At 43.2% G+C, this 24,144-nt stretch overlaps 1 protein-coding gene across 1 annotated transcript in view; it reads right to left on the reverse strand.

Moving 5' to 3' along the window:
- Positions 1-24,144, reverse strand: part of PTPRE (protein tyrosine phosphatase receptor type E) — a 934,466-nt gene that overhangs the window by 463,671 nt on the left and 446,651 nt on the right. Inside the window, exon 4 of the mRNA XM_086922566.1 lies at positions 13,126-13,241. Coding sequence (XP_086778692.1) covers positions 13,126-13,237 — 112 coding nt within the window. The 5' untranslated portion in view covers positions 13,238-13,241. The remainder of the gene's footprint in view (positions 1-13,125; positions 13,242-24,144) is intronic.

The following is a 24,144-nucleotide window of genomic DNA, read 5'->3' on the forward strand; positions in this document are numbered from 1 at the left end:
ACTACCTTCAACTGCGACCAGGCCAGGATTTCAGGTCTGTCCTAATGAAAGCCCTCGTGGAAAGTCAAGCCGGCAAACCCTCTCCAAATCTGGCCGGCTGTGGAGGGTTGAGCGGTGTCGGAAGAAAAAGCTCCAGAAAGGTTTCTAAGTGTGTAGGTAAAACTTTGACTGGGATCTTCTGCTTAGTGTATCCGACCAGGCCTCAAACTTTAACTTTGTCCCGGTCAAATGTGACCAGATGTCCCAGAGTGGCGCTTTAGGTTTTTAAGCACAATGACGTGGTTAATCTCTAAAAACTCATATCTCCGGTTCCCTACATTGGATTTTTAACACTTTGATGTCTATTCGTTCATAAAAATATTTCCTATTTTTATAAAGTGTGGGATTATGATTGTGTGCTGTGTCGTACTTATTTCATCTATTGTTTTTTTTTAATGCTTTACACTCCTATCCCCTACGTTAGGCCTGACAGCTTGTTGTCAGCTACCAAGGGTTGAGCAAGGGGCTAATTTGCTGAGACCTTTACCTGACTAAAAAGTGTTAGTGGCCTTATTACTAGTGGTAGGTGCATACTTACTCCTACCAATAACCAACTTTCCAACACTTTCTATTGCCTTCAAATGCAATATCTCATTCTGCATTTGAAAATCTGGGTTCTAGAGTAGTAGTAGATCTATATGTTCCAACAAAGGCCCAATGGTATAGCTACGATAACACCAGAGAAAAAAACATGATTACGGCAGAATGAGTTTTAGAACTTTAATCACATTTATTTAGAACGAACATAGGAGCCCTTCTTCATTTAAGCTGTGAATTTGCTTAATAAGTATTACATCAGCTTTTATTGCTTTACCGCACTGCATTCATTCTGGTTGTGTCCGTCACTCCTTTAGATTGGTTACATTAATCCCACGTTTCTTGTGTTTACTTTTGTGAACAATGACGCTATTCCTGCTATCACACGATCAGCTTCCCCTCTGTTAACTTTTAAAAAACATAAGAGCCTGACTGTATTCCATCACTCGTTGACATTTTCTCCTTTCCCTTTTCTTACAGTTTGCCAATGCTGCAACTATCTTTACATAATATGCTTGTCTCTCTTTTCAGAAAACATGATTTCTCGTAAATTTTTCCTTTTTCACCCAAACAATGAAAAATCTACTGGTTTCTCCTTTCTTTTCCATTTCCTTCACTAGCTGCTTCAAAGCCCTCAGCTTACTCATAGTATACTCTATAGCGTTTTATCTATTACCTTGGAGAAGGTGCCACACTTCGTAAATGCTCTTCTGAGACCTTACATATGTATCCCATACGGTATAGATGAGTAAAGTGATGATAAAATAATTTGATAACGTAGTTGCACCGAAGTTTAACGAAATGCATTAGAAAGGGAGAACAGGAGGAACAATGAAGTAGCTGTGTTTGTGAAGATGGATGGAACTGACAGGGCCGGCCTTAGGCATGTGCAAGCTGTGCACCTGCACAGGGCCACCAAACCCCAGGGGCCACCACACTCAATCAATCAATCAGTGACACTTATAAAGCGCGCTACATACCCGTAGGGTCTCAAGGCGCTGGGGGGGGGGGGGGGGGGGGGGGTGCCGCTACTGCTCGAACACCAGTATATATCCTTAATATATTTATCCTCTGAGGATGGATACATATTTGTGTGGCGGCTCCTGGCAGGGATTTGGCGGCCTCCGGCTCAGTTCCACTTCTAAACACCCTGACCCCCCCCCTCTTTACTGGCCTCCGCGCTCTGCCCCACCCGGACCCCCTCTTCCGGGGTCCCCTACCTACGCTCCCTGCCCAGGGCCACCATGACCCTAGAGCCGCCCCTGGAACTAAAATATAGTGCGCTGTATGCTTTTTTGCTAAACGAAAAACAAAAACGAGCGACGTCTGTAGTCCTTTTTCAAGATCAATGACATTAAGAATTATCTGGATCCTTGCTCTGTGAAATAGGTCAAATTCTCCAGCTACATACAAAGAGTTGCAACACACACCTGGCAGCATGTCTACTTACAAGGGCACACCACAACGAACAGCCGCCTGTAATATGCCTAAAGAGACTGGAAGCAGTCAAGGGAGATTTATAATTTGTCCAAAGTATATAGGTTCAAATTTATTAAGTGATTGAGGCAGTCCAGTCTGAGTGAGGCAGTCCAGTCTGATAAGGGGAGACCGTCAGGGGGGTTGATTATATGGCTTAAAATCACCTTGGTTATGAGGGTTGAAATTATAGATACAGGTACACCCGATATTCTGGCCTTAAAAATTGTACCCTCAAATGGAAATGAATGTTACATTGTCAACGTCTACAATAGACCACTTGCCCATTCCAAGGTCTCACCAACTCTGGAAACACTGGATCTCTTTTTGAATAAGGTGGTTGGAGATACTCCGGTAATTCTGGGAGGCGACCTAAACTGCAACTTTGAACCGGTTTCTGGTATTAATGACGTTTTTGAGGACGAGGACCAGGTGTACAAAATCCCCCAGCTTGAAACCTCAAACTCTGTTAAGTGCTCCACTTTGGCCGTTCAATTGCTAAGGCTAACTGCAGATCATGGTCTTAGAGCATGTAACGGCCGCCTCCCTTCGGATTTGTCAAAACATCCTACTTTTGCGAAATCCAACAGCAATCTAGATTTCATACTTGTTTCCCTTAGTCTTTGGCATTATTTGATTGACTTGAAAGTGGCAAGTAGGGAGGAAAGTGATCACTACCCTTTAGAACTTTACATTGATGTGCAAATGTTTAGTGATATTACTGCCAACCTAGCTACTCCATCATCTGAGACCACCAATGGCAAAATATGTGAGGATGTACACATAAATAATAATAGGCGTGCAGTAAAATGGCCCTATATTTTGTCTGATGGCAAGGCCCTAGCATCGGTGTACTCTCTCTTTGGGGAAATGCTCGGTCCTATAGCTGGTCAATCTTTTCTACCTGTCCACTTTGATCACTTTATTGAACTGCACAATGTTTTCTTCAGTGAACTAAAAACCTGCTTGTCAAAAATGCCAAGGAAAAAGCAACAAAATAAAAGAGTGGGGAGCCACGGAAAACTATGGTATGATCATTCATGCAGGCTGGCCAAGAGAAATCTCCTGCTTGCTATCAAAAGCAAATCAAAGGAAGGAGTCAAACTTGCAAGGGAGGTATATAAGTGTGCCCAAAAAACATCGAAAAAACTATGGGAAGAGTCAATCTGGTCAGAAATGCTAGTTGCTGCAAAGACTAATGATAATGTTGGCTTTTGGAGGCTGGTGGCAAACGAGGGGCATGCAGGCAGAGCTGTAAAAGACACGTTTTTGGATGAAATGACATGGGTGACCCACTTCACATCCCTTTATAAACAATATGATGGTGATGATAACAAGATACCATGGTCCCCTCCGCCTATCGAACCCCTTGACTTCACACTGGAGGAAACAATAAGGGCGATTAATGAACTAAAAAACTGCAAAGCACCAGGCCCTGATAAAATACCGGGGGATCTATACAAACATAACATTGAAGTATGGGCTCCTTATGTAAATCGTTTGTTTAATGTTTTGTCTGCAAGTTGTTGTTTTCCAGATAGTTGGCGTGCAGCGAAAGTTGTGTTAATTTTTAAAAAGGGGAATAGATTGGTACCTTCAAACTATAGACCAATTAGTCTAATGGATATCCTGCAAAAACTCTATTCCAAACACTTACTATTTCGGATTAATGACTGGCTGGAGGACTCAAAAATAATCTCCAAATTTCAAGCTGGCTTTAGGAGCAAGACTAGTACCATAGATCAAATATTCAGATTCTGTTGTTTGATCTGGAAGTACGTGCATATCAGGAAAGGTCATTTGTATGTAGCTTTCGTAGATCTGAAAGCCGCATTTGACCTTGTCCCTCGCAACTTGCTCTGGAGGACCTTAAGTGAGGTAGGCTTGCCAGGGTGTCTTTTGGCCCAAATAGTTGAGTTGCATGCTGGAAATTATGCAAACATCAGGTGGGGTCCAAATGGCGAACTGACGCGTAACATCCCCATTGAACGTGGGGTTCGCCAAGGGTGTGTCTTGGCCCCTACCTTATTTTCCTTGTTTGTTAATGATGCCCCCAATTATTTGAATGGTTGTACCAATGATTCCCCGCAGCTTAACGGAGAGAGGGTGCCTGCGTTGCTCCTTGCGGACGATACCATTCTTATATCCCAGACCAAGAAAGGACTCCAGGCACTCTTAAACTCCTTTAGCTGCTATTGCATGACCAAGGGCCTGGAAATAAATGCTGATAAAACGAAATGTATGGCACTAAACCCCAGCAAACCGGACAGAGGGTTTTTGACTTTGAATGGCCAGAAATTAGGAACAGTGGAAAACTTTTCCTATCTGGGCGTTACACTTGATTCCAAACTAAGTTGGAAGGCCCAAATTGAGAAAAGTAAGGTATCATATGCCCACAACGTCAAACCAATTATATGTAGATTAAACGTTAGCATAAACAAGAGTGTAACCCCTGTCTTAGAGCTTTTTAAATTTAAAATTCAATCTGCTGTGTTGTACGGAGCAGAGATATGGGGACCTTGGGCCAGAGATAGCTTTCAGGGTTTGGACAATAAATTCATGAGAGCTATTGTAAGGGTCCCGAATAGTACACCCTTAATACCCCTCCAGCTTGACTTGAATTTTAAAAGAACAGACTACTTTGCCATTATAAGACCATTAATGTTTTGGGTTAGGTTGTGGTCTACCCCAGACCTGCTCGAATACAGAAATGGCCTTCAAGAATTGTTGATCCTTGATTCTTTTAACTCTATTCAGTGGCTTGTGCACATTAAAAAACTGGTTCACGCTTCTGGGCCTGTACTCAATGTGGGAGAATCCTGACAATTTACCGGCTTTTTCCAAATCTATTGTAAAACGAGCCTTTTGGTCTTACATGAGTGACAGGCTCGTACACGAAAGCAGAGTTGGATCTCTAATCCAAGATTTTTTATCCTTTAAAGACGAACCCCGCTTCGAATCTTTTTTAGATGAAATAGAGCCACCTATTGCAAAGTCCCTTTATCTGAAGTTTAGATATGGGATCCTTATGTTGAGTTATAATACAGAACGTTGGTCACAGAAAAGACTGGGAGGCTCGAATGACAAAAGCGGGTGTTGTTCTATGTGTTTAAACCCCTGCAAGGAGAATGAGGTCCACATGTTGTGTATATGTAGTGCCTACTTGAAGGCTCGAAAGAAATGGCTAAAACCCATGTGCACTCTCCTAGGAACCAGATCCTGCTCTACAGCATATAGGATTATAAAAAGCAATACAACTCAGTTTATTGTATTTAGCATAAGCAGGTTCCTTTATTCAGTGTATATTACTCGCAGGAAACTTGGCCAGATACTCTGAGTAGAACTTTTATATATGCCGATAAAAATCTGTTGCCAAAATGAAATGTGTTTAAATCGAGGAGATGAAAAGTAACTTGTACTACATTTTTAAACTTACTGTTTTTTAAATGTTGTTGTATGTATGCTATTATAACTGTCTGTTTTTTTATATATATGTGTCTTTTATGGCCAAACTGGCCGAAATAAAGTTTAACAATTTAAAATTAAGTGATTATGAATGGTTTATTCTTCCTAATCTATGCCTTTTAAATGAAAGAAACAATAGAGACAGACAAAACAAAGAAGTGAGATAAAATGTGTTCAGCACACATTGACAATTAGCTTTGTCAAAATATGATAGAGGGTCGAAATAAATACTTCTACAAATACATGTATGGAGAAGAAAATTCTAACAAAATCAGGACTACGTTATCTATGAAGGAAGTAAACCATTTGCAGCAGGGGGGCAGAAAAATCACTTATTTAATGTTTTGCTTCAGTCTCTAAGAATGCAGGTGAAAACAGTTGGTTTCATATCGATTTAATACATTTATTATTAAAGGCAGCAACATTGGGGTTTGAGAAATGAGGGACCGTGGAATGTTTAAACATACAGATATAGCAGGACCAGAGTCCAATACTATTGGTGAGGTATTTCATATGCAATGGAAAATGCACTTGGAAAATTCTTGGAAACCTATGACGTTCGAGAGGACCTGAAAACCTCAAAAATGATGCAGGAAATTAAGGTCCAAGGGACTACATTGAATATCATAAAGCATATTACAACACAAAATACAGAAAAATGTATGGAAGAACCCAACCCAGAAGGGGGGCTCAGTGATTTAAAGATTCACTGCTGACAAGTGATGTGAAATGCGGATTGGAATTGCAATCTCCTGCTATGACAACTGAGCCTGCCACTCTACCCAGATTGATAAAGTGAGCACCATTACATTAGGTGATAGTAACACTCTTTATTAATATTGTTCAGAAATGGCAGACGCAAAATATTTTAAAAAACAGTTCTTATTATTTTTAGTACAGAAGAACCAACAAAATGGTGGCCCTATAAATAGTTCCCAACATGGGGATAGTGTTGAAAAAATAACACGATAATCAAAACATTTAGAGGCCCATTAGGATGGGGGGCGGATAGCCGCGCCGGGCCGGCAGTAGTCACCGCCGGCCCGGCAGGGGCGATCTGCCCGCCACCCGCACAGCAAAGACCCCACGCCATATTATGATGGCTGGGGGGTCCGCGGCAGACGGAAAGACCTTCTGCCTCTTTTCCACCGGTCGACTCGTCTGTGAGACACCGTGTGGCAGTGTCTGTGAGACACCGCCATCCATATTACAATGTTGGCGGTCAATGGCCTTTCCACGGCGTCAACGGAGGCTTTCAACGGAGGCATACAATCTTTACTTTGGGGGCCCGTTGTGGGTCCCCAGGGTGGAGGGGGGTTAGGCGTGCACATGGGGGTACCTATGGTACCCCACCTCATTGCCATGCACTACATGGTAGGCACCAAGTGGTGCCTGCCATGTAGTGCATGGCAGTGCTGTGCACAGTCCTTTTCCATTGTGGGCGGGTCTGCAGCCAGCAGATCCACCCACAATGGAAAAGACTCAGGATGCGCCCGCCAGTGTGGCTGGCGCATCCTAATGTGCATGGCGGGACCACCACAGCATCGGCGGGTGGTCCCGCGCTCTGTTACGGTGGCGGGCAGACTATGTCCACCCGCCATCGTGATAGGACCCTAACTCTGTTTTTAGAAACCATTGTGCATGTTGATTATTGGGAATGCAGATAACAGTCAACATTTAGCACTTGTTGGACTCAAGAGAAACTTGATGTACAGGGAGCTTTTTTCATACAAAACAAACAAAAAAAGAATTATGATAAGACTCAGATTCTTCCTTTTGAGAGGAGTTTAGTTCAATGGGATTTGGGGCGAGAATGGCCTTTATTTAACTTTCCTTGTTGTTTTGACTATCTTTTAAGAAGTTTAGTAGTACATTAATTAATTAATTCAGGGATAATACTTTGCAACAACTTTTTAAAGGCTACCATGCTAAAGTTACAGCCATTCTGCCATCAGCCGCGGCCCGTGGAGGGAGTTGCGGTGGGGCAGGCAGGCGGGGCGGGGGAGGGGCAGGGTGGGGGAGGTGATAAACACCGGAATATGGATGATTGCAGGTAAGTAAACAAATCAATTAATAAAACGAATTTCGTTCTCTGAATTAATAAAACGAATTTCGTTCCCTGCAGGGAACGAAATTCATTTTATTTATTGAATTTTTTACTGACCTGCAATCATCCATATTCCGGTGTTTATCACCCCCCACCCTGCCCCTCCCCCACCCCGCCTGCCTGCCCCACCGCAACTTCCTCCACGGGCTGTGGCTGTCTGCCATATGGTTGTCCGATTCGGTCCCTAGTTTACTTAAATTCTATAGATTCCTTTATAGATGCTCCATGGACAAAATGGCACAGCTTTCAAGCAAGTTTCATTGTGGTACTGTATGACAATCAGACTATTGATAAATTCCCCTTTGAAGTGGATTGCATTAGAAATATGGTTGGGAAGTAAAATGAAAATATGCTAAGATATCTTTTTAATACTATTGATGGGTGAGCCAAACCTAACCTAAATATATGCAGACCCAATAGCTATGTCCAAATAATCTTTCAGCTGCACAGGAGAATCCAAGGAAAATGTTTTATCACAAAGCAGATCTATCTGTGCTGACTATTAGAATAGGCTACCATTTTGAGAACTAGTTTTACAGGGAACTTCCATATTAGGGACAACGGTATCTTAAAATTGTCCAGCAGATATATCAAAATATATGTGGATACAGTTTGACAATTTTATCTTATAGTTTATTGGAGCATGGGAGAAAAGGAGAAAACATGTAGATGGTGCAATGTGGCTGTAAATGGGCCTCAGGATGCAACATATGTGTATAGTTGCATCCAGCACAACTATAGGGTTGGTTCTTCTATACTATGATCACAGCCACTCGTGGCGTTGCATGTCAGTTATAGGGGCAGGAGAAAGGCTGCTGCCGTGATTGTTATTGGTCAGCTTGTTCCTTCTGTGGATGTAGGGCAGGTTGTCAAAAATTGTACTTCTCAGTAAAATTAAGACATGAAAAGATCCACAAAATGGAAGACAAAATTCATTCATCATGTAACTGAAGACATTGTGTGCAGCTAAGGACGTCCATGACATGGCTAGCTCAACCTGGAACAACATTATGCAACATCCTTCAATAGGAAAATCAAACTTTTTGCTGTGTTTCGCCTGCTTAATATCTTTGAATTTCCAGTGTTTGGAACCTCTGCAGTCAATATGGCCTTAAAAACAGTTTTAACTGTATTTGATAGTTTTAAAATTAGCAGGATATTTATTTTCAAATAGCCTTATGTGTCACTCGGGAGAGGTACCCATCTATGTACAGGACACTTGTACAGTTGTAAGAAGAGCATACCTGGAGAACAAAAATAAAGTATTTAGTGTCCCACCTATCTCTGCAGTGCCGGAAACCGGGCACACATTTGTGGTGAATAGCAGGTTTTAGCTACTTTGAGTGACTCACCAGACAGCCTCCATGATGGGGTAGGAAGCCCCTAGGGACTAACAAGAGGGACTTATGAGTGTGAATAAATTCCAGTTATACTTTCTAGTTCAGAGAGTGGAACCAGGAGACCCAATGGGGCAAGGAGAACTACACCAAGTAGTGGCTCACATAAGATTTTTTGTGGTGCTGATAGTCAGGAGAGTCAGCCAATAGACAATGTTCACAAGGAACTCATTTGAACAATAGATGTGAAAGATAAGGTAAAGTGTAGTTAGAATGGGGAGTTATGTCCTTCTAACTCTGTTATAATATTGGATAAATATAAAATCAATCAAAGTTTCAAAATTGAAGCCCAAAAGCAATTAATTTCTGACAAGCTCACTTCAGCCGAACATGGGCATAGCTTTTATTTTGCAAACAACAATCATAAGAAAAAAAGGGTTAAGCTATTACTGTGTATTCTTACTATATACATGATAAAAAGCGATCCAAGTGACTTTCGTGTCCCAGGATAGTGAACAAAACCAACAGTGACGTATTATACAGTGACTACTAAAAAGAAGCAGTTGGTTATTGGAATAAACTGGGAAGTCCCTTGTGGAATCAATTAGTCAATTTACTCAATAGGGATTTTTTCTCTGGTGTCTGTGAGAGATGATACTCATCACTAAGGCTTCATTGTAAGCTGATTGCAGCACTAGGGGACCTTAAATGTTTCCCGGGTGACCAGTGGCCCCCCTTGCCTGATCTGAGCAAGAGGCTGCTACACTAATTTGATAGGGTGACAAGTGCCCCTTATCTCCACACCAGGGAGACCAGTGCCCTGTACTAACTTACTGTTTTCTTGGCGCTCAATTCCATTACTGCTGATTGAGGCACAAGGGCAACTTATGTGATTTCCCTGGTGGTCAGTGCCCTTCCTCTTGCCTGTGTACAGCACTAGTGGGTCGATTATGATAGCGGCGATTCCGCATCCTCCGGGCCGGTGAAAGCCACCGCCGGCCCGGAGGATGCGGAATCAGTGCTGCGGACCTTCAAAACACCCACCACCAGATTATGATGGCGGTGGGATCAGCGGCGGATGGCAGGTCCGTCCGCCGCTGATCCGCGGGGTGTTGGCCGCAATTTGGTGGCGTGTCTGCAAGACATCGCCAGCCAAATTACAATGGGTTTGAAAACATGCTTTTGCGCTGCGGATTTACTGCCGTGGAAAAGCATGTGGACAATAGCTTCTGGGGGGCCCTTGCGGGCTCCCAGGGTGTCGGGGGTGGGGGGTGCACATGGGGGGTACCTATGGTACCCCCCCAGCATTTGCATGTACAAGGCGGCAGGCACCGCGCGGTACCTGCCGTTTTGTGCATGCAAATGGAAAGCATGCATATTTAACCTTGCAGTGGGTGCTGCTTAAAGCAGCACTCGCTGCAATGTTAAATATACAGGATGTGACCGCCAGGGTGGCGGTCACATCCTAATTCGCACGGAGGGACCGCCGCTGCCCCTGCGGATGGTCCCTCCACCTCGGGGGTGGCGGACGGATGCTGGTCCGTCCGCCATCCTAATAGGCCCCTAGTTTGCTATACTAATAAGATAGGGTGACCAGTGCCCGTATCAATTGGTAGGGCGACCAGTACCCTACATTAACTTTGCTGATTCCCTACGCTTGGTACCTTTGAGACCGGACAACCATTGAACGCTATACTTAACGGATTCCTTGCCGGAGTCTGCCTGACCCACGACAAGGTCACCAACCCTTGACCATCAACATCAAGACAATCTAATTTAAAACCTTTGGCCAATATCATTGCCTGGGGTAAGCTCACTCAAGGTTATCTTCCTTTCTGCTGCTTACTTTAGGCATTTGTCATTTTAATTCATTGTCCCATTGCAGTCCTCAGAATCCCTTGTCCTGAAGAGACCCCGTAATGCAAGAGGGTCGAAACGTCATCGACTTTTAACCCCTTCGATGCTCATGACAAGCTCAGCTCGTCATGAGGTACACCTCTCGTACACTCATGACCAGCTGAGCTCGTCATGAACAATGGGAATCAATCATTGTCAACGCACGGGGTGAATCTGCACCGCACCAATGGAGTTAAAAGGGAGAGTCCTAGGACACCAAAGGAAAAAATCCCTATTGAGTGAATTGATAAGTTGATTCCACAAGAGACCTCCCAGTTTATTCCAGTAACCAACTGCTTATGTTTTAGTAGTCACTGTATAATATGTCACTGTTGGTTTTGGTCACTATCCTGGGGCACGAAAGTCACTTGGATCACTTTTTATCTTGTATATAGTATGAATACACAGTAATAGCTTAACTCTTTTTTTCTTATGATTGTTGTTTGCAAAATAAATGCTATGTCCATGTTCATTTGCAGTGGGCTTGAGAGAAAATCATTGTTTGTGGGCCTCAAGTTTAAAACTTTGATTGATTCTATATTTATCTAATATAATAACAGAGTTAAAAGGACATAACTCCCCATTCTAACTACAAACTCAGATTTTGTAAAAAGAAAGTAACACACCTTACCTTATCTTTTACATCTATTGTCCAAATGAGTTCCTTGTGAACATTGTCTATTGGCTGACTAGCTATACCCAGTTCACATGGACATATGGTTTGCTCTTGTTCCTTGTTTAAATAGAAAGTCAGGAGAGAGCAGTCTGCATGTTTGCTGCATGAAACTGTAGGGTAGTGCGGCTGCCACAAGGCACATACATAGAAAAAGAAATGTGATTTACTGCTGCTATGAATATTGTAAGATCTGGTTAGTCCTAATTACCAATACTGACTGATCTATTTATTCAAAAACTTTCCTTTACACCGCCCCTCCCCCCCTCCTCAGATAAAAGAATCTGCTTGGACCTGAATAGGAAAAAGTCTGTCCTGCCTTGTGTTCTGAATAGGTCAATACTGCCAACCAGAGTATTGCAGAGATGTATCTGTCTTGAACCTTTACTCCAACAATGTGCTCCCGGACCGGTGGAGCAGCCTGCTGCTGATACACATGGGTATTACAACCCTGATGCCTACTTGTCCATTTGTAACTTCCTTCCTGTGGCTGAAGTGTACAGAAGATGCAGAAAGAGAGAGAGAGAGAGAGAGAGAGGGAAATAAATTGCATACCAGCAAACCTTACAGTAGGCCAGTTTGAGCATGACATTTGTTGTAGGAACCCTCATGCATCTTGAAAAAATGGACAGAAGAAGCAGGAACCAATCCTTAAAGTTTGAGGATTTTCCTTCAAGGTAGAAGTGGTTTCAAATGTTTTAGGAATGAACAGGACCACTGGCCAATCCTACTTGAAAAAAAGACACATCTACCTTAGCTCCATTTAACTTTTTTCCCTCTTGAACCTTTCTGAGGGGAGATTTGAAGGTAGGGCTGGAGCGCTCAAAGAAAGAACCTAACCTAGTGGATCTATCACTAGCTACATATTGAAGAACTCAATACATCAATGATGCAGACATTTTCTAAGATTAAATCAAACACTTTCACTGGGTTCCACCACCAACTACAACCCAAATTCATACACCGAGGTGCCTAGATCGTGGTAAATTGTATGGATGATATTTTAGCATTTCATATATTTCTGCATTTCCTGTACAAAACAGTAAGAGCATTTTCTAATGGCTTTGCTATAGGTTGTTTTTGTTATCCCTGTAACTTAAGAACCCTAATAATTGTTCTTCTTTTCAATTATACATTTTTTATTTCATTTTTGTACTTTTTCACTAAATTGGCTTGAGACTATTAACTGTATTGCTTCTTGCCTACATGTTTCACCTATACCAAATGTTTTTTTCTCTAAGAAAGGATTTGCTACTTGTCCCAAGTTACCAAGGGTGAGCCAGGCATTTCTTACAGTATCAGGTTTAACTTTGCAGGTCTGTTTTTTTGGATTTGTGAGAACCAAGTTACAGATCATATAAAGATCTCTTCACCACAGACTAGCATACTTATATTTAGGAGAGGTTTACCTAGTATTGTAATCAAAGTGGGTTAATCAGTTATAAAAGTTAGCATTAACCATGATCGATGATCAGCAATGTCTGCAAAAAGGTACAGTACTTTAATGATGCTTTTAGCATATGTTATTGTTTAGAGAAAACATTAATGGATGGGTTAATGCAATTCTATGTAGGTAGAAATAAATCAGTTCTTACTTCTGTTGCTTGCATATGAGGATGCTGTCACATTTTCATCTGCTGTTACTGCCTTTGGAAGTTTAAGGAAACCAATGCACAAAACCAGAGGTGTAAAGTAGTGTTCCGTCATGTTTCTGTAGAGGCAATCAAAATACATTATAGAGATACATTTTATTCATTACATTAAAACTTATTTAACAGTGTCAGATTCAAACAGTTTTAAAAATTGCAAAAAACACATTCTTTAATATTGTTCTTCCACATGTATTCAACCCCAAATTCTAGAGCATAAGCTTGTGTTTTAACTTTTAAATATAATTCAAACAGAAGGCAGTGCGCTAAAAACGTCAGTGTCACACATAGGCCGTGTACTTGAACATTCCACAGCTACAACTGCTAACCTGTTGTTTCCTCACACACACCTTTTGAGTGGAACTTCAATGCATAGATCTCATTTAAAGTTGGATAGAGAGCGGGAACCACCATAAATCTGCAGTGCTCTCAGCCCGCCAAACCCAGTTCCTCCAGTCTATTTACATTTAGGGGAAGCACAAGGTCTACACCGGTGAACATTCTGCTGTAAATCTTAGACCTGGTGCACCATCACCAAAGGGACACCAGGCCACAGTGCCAACTGTCCTGGAGCAGGATATCGGTCACCTCTTTTTCCCTGTCCGTTATGTAAGACAGGGTTGACAAGTGTAGGAAAATATCAAGACTGGCACCCACGTTGTACATTTATTTTATAACTATGTATGTATAATTGTGGTTGCATATACCACGGACATGGCCTAGGGTCATTAGAATTCTTTGCAAGAGTATAATTGCCATTAATCATAGTGAGAAAACATTACAGATACAACACAGGAAAAGTGAAAACAGACATTCAAGCGTGAGCAAGAGAGCATAGATCCAGCCTGAATGTCAATCAAAGAAAAGAGCTTTAAATTCATTTTAAAGGTAGCATGGCATCTGGTCATACAGAGGGTTGGAGGAAGGGATGATTGTTGTTATGCTTTCCGAAAATGTTTGGTTCATGTATCATTCTTGTTTAGTGGTGAAAGGATTACGTATTTCTTGAACCCTGTTTTGAACTTGAAATCTTCAATTTTTTAGTAAGGTAGATGGGCAAACAGGAACGCAAGGCTTTGTGTGTGGTGCAGGCAGTTTAAAGTTAAGCTCTTGCCTCACTAATAGGGGGGAGAAATTTCCAAATATGGGGGGAAAGGGCATAGTGATAACCAACAAATGGAATATAGGGTGAAAGGAAGGAGGAGAGGGTGGGTAGACAAAAGGATATCGGACAGGGCATATATTGGATAACTTGTGGGTGATGGGGGGAAAGCTGTTGATTTGAAGATAAGATGTTGAAGGTCTTTTTTAATGCTAGAGCAGGGTGAGAGGTTTGGAGTAGGTGATCTCCAAAGGAAGGCGATTATTGTCAGTGATGGGGAGGCCGGGGAGTGAATGAGTTGGGGTGAAGTGATTTGGCACGTAGAATGCCTGAGTAGGAGTTGAACGGGGTCTGACCAGAGTTTGTGGCTTATTGTCTAGTGGGGGACAGTCAAGAGGGCAGAGGTCTAAGAGAAGGAAAAAGAGGGTAGACCAGGGCCAAGATTGGATCATTAGCTTAGAACATTTTTTTCCGATTGTTAAAGATAGAAATAAAAATATTACAGTTTAGGCGGCAGAGTGCTGCACATTTGCGTCCAAAGGGAATGTTTGTCAATGAGGAGACATTCAGATTATTTTGTAAACAGCGGAACTCTAGGTCAGTATTGTGCATGAAGAGGAAGAGGTCGGTTTTTAAGGTTCCTTTTTAAAAGCAATGGTATTGGTATGCAAATAGGGTTTCTGGAAATTCTGGCAGGATCTTGTGTTTAAAGTTTGTCATCGAGTGTTTTGAGAGATTCTGAAGGTAGGTGATCTTAAATGCATTGACTTCAGATTTGGAGAAGCGTTTTGGGTTAGGTGTAATCCAACTGGGTTATTGTGATAGTTAAGGGGTGGAAATCTTGGTTAGGATGAATAGCTCAGCTAAAAAAGAAAGCCTTTGACTTGTTAAAGTCAGTCAGAATATCTATTATTCAGCTTAAATAATAACCATAAAAGCACAAATAATTTACACAAATTGCATTAAAGAAACAAAAGAGAAAGAGAAGTATACTTAAACAAACAATTGATTATACCATTCAGATCATAAAGACTATAGCAGATTAAAAAGATAGTGCCTTATGTCTTCAACTAAAAAAACTTATATCACCATGTCTGGGATAAAATTATCTTACAAAGCTATTAATGCTGAAGAAATGCTTAACTGATACATATTACCCTGAAAACATACAATAATAGAAGGAATCTCATTACCCTGCCGTAGGATAAATAACACTTATAAATTAAAAAGTGCTCAGGACGCTCAAATATCCTGCCCACTTACTTGAAGTATTCAGTGCATTTAACAGAGAAAGATTAAAAACAAAATCTTTAAAGCCCCCTGCACAAAATGATTAAATATGGACTTAAGATCCATAATCAAGCTGCTATGGACGCATGCAGTTTCCTTATCTTTATGGCTTGTAAAACAAAGTTAGTTACGGCCAAGCAGGTTTTTTCAGATGCTAGCTGTTGAAATACCAACAGTGCGTGTATGGCCCTAGATAGCCTTAAGGCGTGCCATATTCGAAAATGGTATTGTTTCCTCTGCAGACCATAAAAGTTACACACAAAAAAATGCAAAGTGCTCTGGATATTACAAACGTCGATGGGGCAGACAGCGAGACTATTAAACCACGTACCACGATTTGGAAAAGATACCAGAAAAAGAACAGTATTTAATCTAAAACGTGTTAAATAAAATGTATGCTGGGGAATGTTAACCCACATGATATAGCAATGTAGCCCCTCCCCTAAAAGTAAATCAATGTGGAACTGCACTGAAGGGATGCCAAATTCTTGTCAATCAAGAACAACAGGACCTGGTTTATAAGGCACCTTTTGTCAGGCTACACCATTTCAAAACGAAGGCGAGGCTTCATAAACTGTAAATTCAATATATTCCTCTCTTTCCTTTTATGGGGTAATCGCCAAACATTTTCCGCCTTTACTTAAGAGTAAAACTGTTTTTACAACTGGCAGTCACCACTTCTTCTAATATTTCCATCAACATGTAACACTGTGAGAAGAACCCAGAGATTTCAAAGAGGACAAAATGTGAAAAGACAAAATGACCCCTCACATGCGCACCACAAAAGGGTTCACTGGTTGGTACTCACAAGTTGTGCCCACTTTTCTCATCATCAGTGGTCATTTTGTCTGGAATAATGAAAATTGGTGTCCAAAAGAAAATAACTTGAGTGCAGTGAAGTGAACAGATCACATCTCACAATGTGAGCGTGTGTCATTAAAGTTTAAAAAACACACTATATTCGCAACCCCTTTATTATTCAAATGTGTATTTTTTCAAATTAAAAAACGGTTGCTTATCATGCATACCGTTTCCAGCGGTATTTGCCAGTTTCTTTGCCACATCAATTTTAGGCAAATTCTTCAGGGCAAGCCACTTGGTCAAGGTACCAGTATTGGACACACCATACACCGTTATTGGAGATTGCGAAATGTAAGCATAGAACAAAGACAACACACTCCATCACTCTTACAACTCCCTTTTTGTCAAAGGACCTTCTTATTCATTAAGCGTATAGTATACATTTATATTTACCCTCAAAAAGCCACTGTTCCACGTACCAGCTTGTTCTATTGAGGTCACAGAGGGAACTCTATCTGTGAATCCCCAAAGTGGATTGATCATTCAGCTATAATGTCAATCTGTGAAATAATGTATATATAGCTCTGAACAACATAATTCTCGTATTCGAAGCAAATTTTTTTACCATTTCATCTCAGCCTCTCCAAAATCTCTTTGTACTTAAGGCCAATATTTTGACCATGATAGAAAACTAATGGTCCTCATTAAAAAACGATGTGCTATTCATCTGTGTTTCTTAAGCTTTTTAAGCATTTCACCATTGCGTCAACCCTTCATATTCAGCTGCCCTCATCACTTTCCATTTCAAGCACGGTTTAGCAGTAGACACAGCTGTGCCGATCGTTTTTCGAGTTGGTCTCATGGCTTGTGCGGCTTTGCTGTTCAAAGAGACCTTTCTCCTCAATCTTTCTGCCACCACCCGCTTATCTACTGTTCTAAGCGTCTTGCTGCCTCCCCCATTCCTCCTTACCAGCCGGGGCCTCACGGAGCGCATTTCATCCTCCAGTACTTGTACTGAAGCCATGTTAGTGTCCATTCGCAATAAACCCTTGGAGTATGACGAAGCAGCACCTAGAGAAACACACTATTTGGGAAGGGAGGCCTGCATGAGGTGATATCGAGAGGATGACAGGGCAGGCAAGACCCTCACTAATCTTCTTTGCAAACCCTGGGCTAGCGATTTCATATTTTAATTGGGAGACGAATAGCAAACTGTATATGCTGGGATGGAGGCTATAGAGCACGTGATGCTGTTATGTTATGTTATGTTACTGGCATTTATTGTGCGCACAGCTGCTCCAGCGAAGGAGCGTCCCGGCGAAGGAGCCCCCTTCTACTCAGACTTATACACATCTACACCGTCCTCACCCCCTGACCTTGATTCGTACTTGGAATCAGTGCAGCTGCTTTGGCTTCAGGAAGGACACAGGCAGTTTTTTGATGAGCCTTTCACTGAGGAGGAGGTTATCCAGATTATCAACAGGCTGCCTGATGACAAGACCCCCGGCCTGGGTGGCCTAAAGGCCACCTTCTTATATGAAGAGTATGCCCCGATTCTTGGTCCGCATCTACTAAAAATGCATGAAGTATCACTGACGTCTGATGAGCACCCCCTATTCCTCAGGGAAGGTTTGATTTTTACTATATTAAAACCAGATAAGGAACCTCAGTGCTGCAAATCATATAAACCCCGATCCATGATAGACACAGATAATAAGATCTTAGCGAAACTGATAAGTCTTGTGGCTTCTTCCGCTCCTGCTGAGCATCGTATGCCTCTGACCAGTTCAGGTTCGTACCTGGCAGTTCTACTGCCCATAACCTGCACACCTTATTTACCCTCTTGCATACCATTGACCCTTGCCTCGGGGCTAAGGCATTTGATTTGCTTGAATGGCCCTACCTGTTAAGGCTTTTAGCGCACCTTGGGGTGGGAAACAAAACTATTTTTGATGGTGCTCCTATGATCCGTCCTCATTGCTTCCCCGCTGCAGCAACAAAGACAGATCACAGGAGCACCACATGGGGCGCACCTTGAGGCAAGTGTGACTACATGGGCCCCTCAAATCCTCCCTTTCCATGGGACATCCCTACCCATAATCTCGGGTTTTCTGAAGTTTCATAGTAGAGTTGGACCAAGGTCAACCTACTCAAGTGGATTCAACTGAAGGACTGTGTTTTTCTAATACCCAGCGGTGCCAGGGGACAACACCTGAAACCTTCGTGGGTAACCTGTTCCGGCGTACAAATGACAGAGACACGGGACACTTCCTTCGGCGTCAAAGATTCGAGGTGTATTACTGCAGGGAACACAGAAGTCACGAGAAGTACATCACATGTAGGTTCGCGGAGCCTGCTTCAAATTGCTACTGTGGGTCGCTCCTTTTATACACATTTCTCCCATAGATTAACATGATACACAAAGGTTTACAACTTGGTTCCCATTATAAACGTCAGAAGGGGTTGCTTTCATGTATTCAGGGCCCGGAACATAAGTACGGAAACATTTGGTGGTTCCCAACTGTAAAAACCCATCTTCCCACCATTAGTACATTCCAATTGGCAGTAAACAGATCGAAGAAGAAACAGAAACAGGTGCAGAGGAAGGCAGAAACAGTGGGGAGATCGGAAAGGGTGTAAAAGGGGTGGTGTCGGGAAACACGAGTTGCAAGCATCAAAGAGACGCGCCTAATGAGATGCACGGCTAAGACAATAGACCGGCACGGCAAGATGAGCCTCGAGCGGGGCCATCTGCCTTACAGTATCATCCCCCTCATCATAAAGACACTTTCAAAGGAAACGTGTCTTCCGCAAGAGTCTTGGGAATCCCAGGGTCGCGAAGCGGACAGCGTCCGTTCGCTGGCTACTTGAGGGCAAGAAACAAAATGGATGCCGTATCTAAGATGGAACCCGTGGGTACAGATATAGAAACCCACGAAACAGACGAACGGTTTAGGTTAGCACAGCGAAACTGCGTACACCCACTAAACTCGTCATTTGCGGTTCATAGATACCAGACTCGACCATATTCGTGCGAGTCAAAAACACCACTTACGATCGTCACGGAACCTCAGACGCTCCTTTTGCACTCATGTAGGCAAGCACTAGTCAGAATCATATTCGATATTCATCAGACCATCTAGATGTTGTTGCAACATAATTCTATCCATCTGAGCTCCTTTGGTAACAGGCGGCCGTCTTATACACGTCGTAGCACAGAGGCCACATAAGGCAGGACCACACTGCACACAAAGGCAACACGTGAACAGAAACACTACGACAACCCCGATGATCATCAGAATCTTCCAACCCCAAGTTGACATTAGGCCCCAAAACCACCCAAGTAGCGTCCAATCCCCTACGTCCACGTGTATGGACTCAGAGATTTTATGCAACTTTGAGATGGCTTGATAGACAGTCGGAGCGTTATCTGGAATGAAAATACAGCAGCTCGAATGGATCACCTTACATACTCCACCTCGATCTGCTAAAACAACGTCTAAAACCATACGGTTTTGTAACGTCATGAGCCTATCCGCCTGAAGTTCTGCGGTGATATTACCAAGGGCACTGGCAGTGATATTAGCTGTCGATTCCACTACTCGAGTCAACTGTCTCAGGTTCCTACTATTGACCATAGGCCCCCAAAACGGAAAGAAACCCTTGAAAAAGTCTCCTGCCTCTTGACCGGCAGTGTCCTCTTCGCTAACTCTAGTCTTGTGGTAGTCTGCATCTACGGTGAACGTCGGAGGCAACAAATTTGCGATATAACATGTGCCCGCAAAGTCGGAGGGCAACCACGTATACGCACGATCATGGCAGACAAAGTACGTACCCTTGGCAGTCAGAAACACAGGGGACGAGAGCATCGGCAAGACATACGTCTCGGAGCAAGCACTCTCTCCAAGATGAGCTCTCGGTCTTCGGCCACGACCTTTTAGACAGAAATTACCAAGGTGGGGTACGATCCATATCGGAGACGAGCTTCTAAGCTGTCTTTCACCCACGAGCGCACTATACTCAGCCTCACTCAGGTCCCTATAGGCTCGCACCTCTTCTTCTGGGATGAGCGACGGCTCATAGATATCCCTATCTAAATCAGCGATCGCTATAGCCAAAGGGTTGTGATACGGACCAGGACCAAAGTGGGAAGGACGTGGCTCTCGATTGGGGTAGGAATCTAGTGCACTTCGAAACATTGTTTGAAATGCTCGAGCTGAACCCTGGGAACTATAAGGAAGGACCAAGTATGGAATTCCCTTATCCGTGGTATGTGGCATTAACCCACACACCCAACAATTAGTGGTATTAACCACTAACTGATGCTGATGTAGGAGCTGAATAAAGGAATTATTTCTGAATTCTGCACGTCTAGCCTGCTCGTGTTGGGGTAGAATATGGAAGGAATGAGGGGACACAGTGGTGGTAGATTTAGGTTCAGAAGTAGGAGTAGGTATGGCAAAAGGTAGGAAGTACTGTATCATATAATACACCCCACCCCCCAATAACGAGGAAACAATTAGAAACAGAAAAAACACCTGAAACATAAAGCATTTGGTACGAGTAATTTGTTGCAGTTTGAATCTTTGCGCCTGAGCTTTTTCCAAGTCCACAAGCTTTGAAAACGCCATCCTCTAAAACCGTCCGCAACGTTTCTTGACGCACTTCGTTCTGTGTAGCAGTAGTCAATCCCTAGGAGTTCCCAGGAACCGACGGTCTTTGACCTAGTGCCAAGACCTACTAACCAGAAGGAAGTACACGCGCGGCCCTACGGTACACCTGGATGCAAGGTATCTTAATTTCACAAATATGTACAAAGTCTTTCAGCTGTGGAAGCAAAAACACAGATGTGGAAAAAACTCAATATTTACAAAATCACAGTTATACGAGTGTTTTAGACTGATCGTGGCAATGGGATAATGTAGATGTCGAGGAATAAAAGCAAATTTTATTTGTCCTTAGTGTTAGATCGCAAAAAGTATCGGCTCTTTCCAGGACGTGTCTGTTCGTCAAACAATGGATCCGATGAGGGAACAGAGTTCTGTTGATCAGTCAATTGTTCAGATCTTGAGCTTTGCGGTGACAAATGTTCAACAATGTCGTTCTGCTGCACTGAGGATTCTCCGACAGGTTCGGCGTCGCTAAAAGGTACGAAGGTCTGCAATCTTTCTGTTTCAGATGAAGCAATGCCTTTCCTCACCCACGAGTCCGCCGGTAAAGGTATAGGTACCTTTTTGGTGTGGGTGGCATGCACCCAGTTCTTCCGGCCTTCCAAACGGACAGCAGTTCTCGTGGCAAGGAGGACCTGGAAGGGTCCAGTAAAACGAGGCTCGAGATTTCTTTTTCTTCCAAAGTTCCTCGTCACCACCCAGTCTCCGGGCTGGAGCTGGTGGCCTGGACCCTCCGTCTGCGTCGGCAGTGCTTCAAAGACCTGTTGGTGAATTAACCTCAGTTTAGCAGTCAGATCATGAAGATAATCAATCAACATCGGATACTCAAGATCAGAAAACACACTCGGTCTAGGGACCCCCCAAACATTCGCAGGACGGCCGAACACTGTTTCATAGGGACTGAGCCCTACTCGGGAGTGTACAGTCGCCCTTGTTGACAACAGAGCTAGAGGCAAAGTGTCAGGCCACGACAGACCAGTCGTAGCCTGAATCTTCGCTAGTTTGAGTTTAAGGGTGCCATTATACCCTTCAACCAAACCTGCTGACTGGGGATGATTGGCGCTATGGAATTTTTGAGTAATTCCAAGGCCCTTACACACACTCTTCATCAGACTCCCCACAAACTCACTTCCGTTATCAGACCATACAATCCGTGGCATTCCATACCGAGGAAAGTATTCCTTCAGTAGGATTTTCATGAAGGGGGAGCAAAATGGCCAGGAGGTGTAGGGGTTCCCTTACCAGGATTGTACATCATGCATATCATGCAATTCTTCACCAATCTCTCAGCACACTTCGTGATACCATCATTCTTCCACACAGGGGACAACAACTTACAAATACCTTTCGCGCTAATATGTGCTAACCCATGTGCCATCGTCACAACAGCTAATACATACGCATCTGGCAACATCCACCTCTTGTGCTCTGACAAATCAATCCAACAACCATTCGCATCCAACTTTCCCGTACTCTCTTTCCACTTCGTCTTTTCAGTCTCGGTGGCCTCATTCTGTATTGTTTTCACACTCTCAATGGTATCCTCGCACATACTAGTCTCTGTAGGCCACCTAACCGAACTCGTCACATACATTCTAGTGCTAAGGTTCCGGGCAGTCTCCTTAGCAGTCTCATCCGCAAACGCATTACCACGACCAACATCATCCGTCACCTTACGATGCGCACTACATTTAACAATCGCCACCTGCTTAGGTAACGTAAGTGCATCCAAAAGATCATTCACAAGCTGTCCATGTTGAATCTTAGTGCCATGCGATGTCATAAAACCTCTCTCCCTCCACAAACGTCCAAAGCTATGTGCGACGCCAAAAGCGTATTGGCTGTCGGTAAACACATTCACCCGTTTCCCTTTCGACAACACACACGCTCTAGTTAAAGCGATCAGTTCTGCAGCTTGAGCAGAGTTCTGATTCAATCTCGCAGTTTCCACAACAGTATTCAAAGTAACCACAGCATACGCAGTCGTCACATCACCATTTGGCAATTTAAAACATGAACCATCCACATACAAGGTCCCATCGGGATCTTCCAAAGGAGTGTTTTTAAGGTCCACACGACCTTTTGTTTCCTCCTCAGTCCGTAAGTAACAGTCGTGAGGGGTTACTTCATCTGACTCCATGCTAATGGGCAACAAAGTTGCCGGGTTCAGGACATTACAACGTTTTATCTGGATGTGGCTTGCCAACAGCGTCAACTCGTACCCAGACAACCTTGCACTCGTCAAGTGCTGAGTTTTCGTACGATTTAAGAGAGTGTCAACTGCATGCGGAACGATCACCGTAAGCATATTATCCATGACCAATCCTGCAGATTGTCGGATGGACACCGCAGCTGCCGCTGTTGCTCTCAAACAACTCGGCAATGCTCTAGCTACTGGGTCCAAGGTCGAGGAAAAATATGCACATGGACGCTGCTTACCACCAAAAGGTTGCGTCAAAACACTCAACGCACAACCTTCTCTCTCGTGAACGTATAGTGTAAACGGCTTGCTGTAGTCAGGGGTACCTAACACAGGAGCCGAACACAACGCGTCACGCAATTCAGAAAAACTTTTCTGACATTCTTCCGTCCATGGTAAAGGAGTTGGAACATCCTTGCACGTAAGAGCCACCAATGGTTTCGCTAGCAATGAAAAATTCGGAATCCATTGCCTGCAGTATGACGTGATACCTAAAAAGGCATGCACATCTCTCTGAGTTGTTGGCACAGTCATTCGGGCAATCGCTGCAATTCTCTCTGGGGTCAACCTTCTTCCCTCCTTTAACAATAAGTGACCTAGATAGGTTACTTCTTGACAACAATATTGAAGTTTAGAAGGAGACACCTTGTGATGTAAGTCACAGAGATGTTGCAACAACGATACCGTGGCAATTTTGCAAATGTCCTGAGTATCTGCAGCCACCAACAAGTCGTCAACATATTGGATCAAGGCTGCACCAGCCGGCAACACAAACGCATCTAGTTGGCCCTTCAAGGCTTGACTGTATATAGATGGACTTTCACAGTAGCCCTGAGGAGCACGTTTAAACCGGAAGCTGCGACCACCAAGAGAGAAACCGAAAAGGTCTCTGCTTTCCTCAG

This window comes from Lissotriton vulgaris, chromosome 5, assembly GCF_964263255.1.
Source record: "Lissotriton vulgaris chromosome 5, aLisVul1.2, whole genome shotgun sequence".
Classification (NCBI taxonomy): Eukaryota; Metazoa; Chordata; class Amphibia; order Caudata; family Salamandridae; genus Lissotriton; species Lissotriton vulgaris.